Source organism: Perca flavescens, chromosome 4 (assembly GCF_004354835.1).
Source record: "Perca flavescens isolate YP-PL-M2 chromosome 4, PFLA_1.0, whole genome shotgun sequence".
NCBI lineage: Eukaryota > Metazoa > Chordata > Actinopteri > Perciformes > Percidae > Perca > Perca flavescens.
Window position 1 is genome coordinate 22350624 of NC_041334.1, and position 5436 is coordinate 22356059.

A 5436-nucleotide genomic window follows, 5' to 3' on the forward strand; every position below is an offset into this window, starting at 1 on the left:
GGAAGTAAATTTCCCGTTCATTTCTCCCATTGACGTCTGGAAAAATCCATACATAAAGAGTTTTAGACCATGCATTAGGCTAACCAAATGGTACGTGACTCATATGCATACAACGTACCATTTCGAGTGAAAAAACAAACACAAAATCCCAAAAAAGTCAAAGGTACAAGACTGTGTACATATCGTCATTTCAAAGCGAAGGAACTACTCATCCCATAAACCACCGCGCACCACTGAATAAAGGAAGCTACGTTAGTTTAGCTAACGGCTAATTCGGCTAACCGCTAGCTGAGACAGCATGTAATAACTTTAACAGACCCTCAAAATAAAACCTGAAAATAACCGTTAAAATATATAACGGCTGTTACATCAACTGTAGCCTGCTTTCCCCAGTGTTTAGTTTGAGTTAACGTTATTTTAGACTGAATCAAGCTGTCAGCTAGCGGTTAGCCGAAATAGCTGTTAGCTAAACCAACGTTAGCTTCCCGCCGGAGGCTAACGGCAGAAGCGTGGAACAGATCGTGATTCGTGCAGTGTCGTAAATCCTCGTGATGGTTCGTGCAGGCAGCTCCCCCTCCTCCCCCTCCTCACCAGCATGAGTTCCACCAATCAGAGGCATCACTGTGGGATTGTGGGATTGTTCAGGATTGTGGGTAATGAAGTACTTATCCAAGACATCGCGAATAAAAGACGTTTATCTCAAAACAAGGTTGGTGCCCCATGATTTTTGGCGTCTATATGATTATATAGAATTGCTTAGTCACGTCGGCATGCTGGTTTTAAGTCTACCATCGACGGTTATCATTTTATGGCTTATACTCCAAATTGTCAATGGAGAAATTGTGTTGTATTTTTACTTCCGGAACCCGCTGTGGGTGGGACTGTTGAGCTCTATAAGGTAGTGGTGTCCCAGTTTAGGGTCGTTCTGTTTCATTCTCTGTGGTGCTCCACACAGGAAACGCTCCGTGGCACTTGTCAGCACTGAAATATTGAACATGGTTCTGCTTAAACTGCTATTGACTTTAATGTTTTATGAACTCATTGTTGATTTGGATGCTCAGACTTGTCCAAAAGGTAAAGTGTGACTTTATTGTACTAAACTGTAATTTTCCTCCTCATTCTGCTTAATGCCGTAGTATATACTAATGATTTTGGCTTTACAACTTCCTCTTATTGTAAATCAAGGTCAAAGAATTTATCGTCGCAGAAACAGCGGAAACATAAACTGTGAAAACTGTCCCAATGAGTATTATCAGCCTGTAGAGAATCATTCCCAATACTGCAAACCATGTACAAGGTGTGATACCGGTAAGTGTTGAAGCTTTTGGTATGATGTATTTTACAAAAAACTTTTAAAAAAAAATACTGTGAGCAATAGCTGAGAAACCTACATCTACAGAATTACTAATGAATCTGTTAATAGAGCCAAGATGTTGCATCAAATTGGTTCACTTTGTGCTGAAGGAGAAAGCTTCTTTCTCTTTTCTTTGAATGTATGCTGGCTGGTTTTCAAGTCTCATGTGATCTGATGTGTTTTCTTGTTGTAGCAAAGGGAAGTGTTGTTAAAGAGAATTGCACGAAAATGACAAACAGAAAATGTCAGTGCCGTGGACAATTTGTTCCCTCAGAGAACGATTCTTCCATTTGCAAATGCGACATTGGATTTGGACTAAAGGATAAAGGTACAGAGATACAACACTGCATACAGTAGATATAAAAGAAATGGTCCTTTTAATAATTCATTATTTTTTCTTGCCAGAATGTTTAATGTGTGATCAAGGATATTTCAGCACGCAAATCAACTCGCCCTGTGAAAAATGGAGAGAGTATGTCCGTTATATTATAGTACACACACATTATGTAAACAAATTTGATCTCAATAATGTCTAAAGTTGTTACCTGTTGTTTACAGCTGTATAATGTAACCTTCATTCTAGATGTAAATCAGGAGTGAAAATTCCTGGAACCAGAACCTCAGATGTCATCTGTAATCCGGAGTTGAACCCTAACGACATTACACCCCCCACATCAAACAAAAATGTGTCTTTAATCGCACGGTTAACAACCAAGCATCCACTTGAGGGGGCCCAAACTCAGAGGATGCACACTACCACCACCACCACCACCACCACCAATACCACTGCGGCTCCTCCAGCACACACAAGCCCCTCAAGGGACCACCCTTCAGACACAGGCAACTACATTGATATAGGTACAACTTTGCTGCTATCTTTTTTTACGACACAACCTCATGAAATGAATAATAAGTAACCTGTAGCTGCTTGTGTTGTTTAGGTATGGCCCTCCTCATATTTGGAATTATTGGACTGCTTGTACTGACTGCTGTGACCTGCAAGCTGCACATTACTCCTCAACCAGCAGTACTACCAAGTATGTAGCAGGATTAAAAGTAAAGCGCTTTTTTGTAGGTAAAGTAATAGTGGACATTTTGGAAAATATTTGGTGTTTGGTTGCTCGCTGAGATTTATATGAGAAGATTGATACCACTCTTGTGTTTGACAGAGGTATTGATCTTCTCATCTAAATCTTGGCCAGAAAACAAATAAGCATATTTCCTATCAAATGTATTCCTTTGAACATACCTTGTGCCTTGCTAAAGGGAAATATATTATTCTCATTGTTAGAATGAATCTGAATGCTTTTCATTGTTGTAGGAAACCTATGGTTCACATGATATTGCCCACCTTTGCTTCTTCATTCTTGGTTCTGTGCCATTTGCCACATGTGCCAAACATCTTTTGAAAGACAAGGACTATCGATATTAATTGTGAATATAACATGTGTTGTAAATAACAACTCGTTATTACTTATGCTTTAATGTTTGTTTTCAGAAAATGACTCATTGTGTCGGAGGCCAGTTGAGGAAAGCGGCGATGGCAGTCTGTCCTCTCTCAAACTGTATCCAGGGGATCACTGTGGTGATGAATCTGTCAACTAAGACTGTGAATTTTTACATTGTCATGTGAATCGTTTCCAACTGATAACTTATATTGTCCTTACATTGCTGGTTTTTCATGAACAAAAACATCAGAAAAACTATTTACTGTATCTGTATTGTAGCAGATGTATTCACAAACTGCAGTGTGGTCTTAATACTTTAGTTTTTTGTTGTATAGAATATTGGGCGAATTATGTAAAAGATTTGTCTAAATCATACCTCACTTTTGGCCATTTAACTGTAGACTAATTTAAAGTAAAATAGTAACAGGTAACAGTAAGGATGTAAAAATAGATGTTTTGCTTTCTTAATTAAGATAATTTTGCTTAACAAGTCACTTTCTGTGTGACATTAATATTTAATACTAATTTGGATATGGATAACCTCAGAGATCATGCCACTAAATACCTTAGTATTTTATATTAAAGTAACAATCCTTAAGACTCTTGCTAAAGTGCACATATATACATATATTTTTGATGCTTTTTTTTAAACCTTATGATGTTATACAATGTAATATGGTTTAATGGGGCAAGTGACAAGTTTCTGATAAATATACAGTAAAGGTAACAATCAATACAATTGAACAATTAACAGTTGGAGAGCCTTAGAAAAACATTTTACTTTCTTCTCTATTTTTGGTCATGTTTTGTTTATTCAGTTCTGTTCCACTGGTAGCAGAGCTGTAAAGCTGAGAACAGTAAAAAAAAAACATGCTCTCAGTGGTGTGTGGGGTTGGGGGATTTTCCCTTGTGGAGTTAAATGTGCCTCTTTTCCCACTGAGAGGTACTTCCTCTCATGTTTTCGTCTCAGCAGTTGGAAAGATTGATGTTGTTAATGTGAATAATTTCATGTTGTTCACTTCACTGGAGACTTTCCCCAAATCAACCAGTACAGTCAAAGGAGTTATGAAAGCATGCCCTCATTATGTATTCACTTAGGTTTCGCTAAGACATCAGATTAAAAGTAGAATAGTAGAATATATTTGGAAAAAGCTGCAGTTTGGTTCCAACTCATTGATTCCTTTGACAGCGCCCTCTGTTGGAATACTTCAGGGGGAAAAAATAAACTTCTTATTTATATTCTGTTGCAAGTAAAAGTCCTAAAAATCCTACTTAAGTAAAATTACTAAAGTTTAAGCAGTAAAGTGTGAAAATAGGAAAGGTAAAAGTAGGCCTATACTCTGCAGAAAAATGGATAATATTTTATCATTTACTATTTTTAGATTGTTAATACTGCATCAGTGTGCAAGCAGCATTTTACTGTTGTTGCTGGTCAAGGTGGAGCTTGTTCTATTGTTTATATATAGTCAGCTAGTTTAGTCCAGCGGTTCCCAACCTAAGGGTCGGGCCCCTCCAAAGGGTCACCAGATAAATCTTAGGGGTTGTGAGATTATTTTCTAATCTTTGATTTTTGTGTGAAATGTTGTGTGAAATGTATTTATATGAAATCTGAGAAGTTTAGAGGGGAAATGTCCCTTTGTTGGAACTGCTAACAACAGCTTTTATGTGAGGGGTCACATGACAAAAGGTTGAAAAACCTCTGGTTTAAGTTTATTATATGTTTTTGTATAAAAAATCTTAATCTGAAAAGTAACTACAATATCTGTCAAGTAAAAGTTGTAAAAAAAGTACAATGTTGCTCTGTGAAATGTAGTGAAGAAGTATAGACTATCATAAAATGGAAAAAGATACCTCAAAATTGTAGTTACTTAAGTATAGTACTTGAGTACATCTACTTCTTCACAGGTATAGCCCTTGTGTTGACTTCGGGTCAAATTGACCCATTTTCAATTTTTGTTTTATGTCAGAAAATATGGGACGTAGAAATAAGTGCTGAAAATGTGTAGAAGAAAAATTTATCAATTTAAAACGTTGGAAAAAGCAAAAACAAACTGTGAAAAAAAAGGCGTCAAAAATGTCGAAAAAACAAGTGTTTTTTTCAAGGTTGACGGAAGGACAACACAAAGTAGTTGCTATGTGACTCTTGGTAAAGCATGTTTTTTGTAAAATATTTTGTCTCTGATATTTGTTCTCCATTTGCAATGTGATGTCCTGAGAGTGTGTGAATAAAGAATTGCCTTTTGTAAGAACTAAACTACCAAATTGAGTCTGAGCATTTTTTATAGAGAGAATGCAAATAATGCACACTGCAAACAGTCCCTGCAGGTACTTTCAGTAAACGTCAGCGATCCAGGAAGTCATTGTGTGGTTTCCAAGAAAAATACAACACCGTAACCAAACTCTTTGCTTTTTGTAGAAATAGCTGAAACTTAACTCACTGAATAACAAGAATGAATGCCACCGACTGATAATACATAACACACATTCTTAAACTGGGGTTTTACATTGGGCTACAGAGGTCTGGTAAGATCACTTCTTTCTAAATCCCCAATTCTTTTTTCATTTTTGAAGTGCCTCACTTTAGGTAATTTATCAGATTTCTCACAGCTCCCTCTGGAGCCACAAAAAGGCTTT

General features: G+C 36.9%; 1 protein-coding gene across 1 annotated transcript; it reads left to right on the top strand.

Moving 5' to 3' along the window:
• The first annotated feature begins 894 nt into the window (after positions 1 to 894).
• Positions 895 to 4577, top strand: si:ch73-361p23.3 (tumor necrosis factor receptor superfamily member 4). Its single transcript, XM_028576187.1, has 7 exons — positions 895 to 1074; positions 1186 to 1308; positions 1548 to 1682; positions 1760 to 1826; positions 1938 to 2212; positions 2296 to 2391; positions 2853 to 4577. The coding sequence occupies exons 1-7, from the start codon at positions 996 to 998 to the stop codon at positions 2957 to 2959; spliced, it is 882 nt and encodes a 293-aa protein (XP_028431988.1). The 5' UTR covers positions 895 to 995; the 3' UTR covers positions 2960 to 4577.
• The last annotated feature ends 859 nt before the right edge of the window (positions 4578 to 5436 follow it).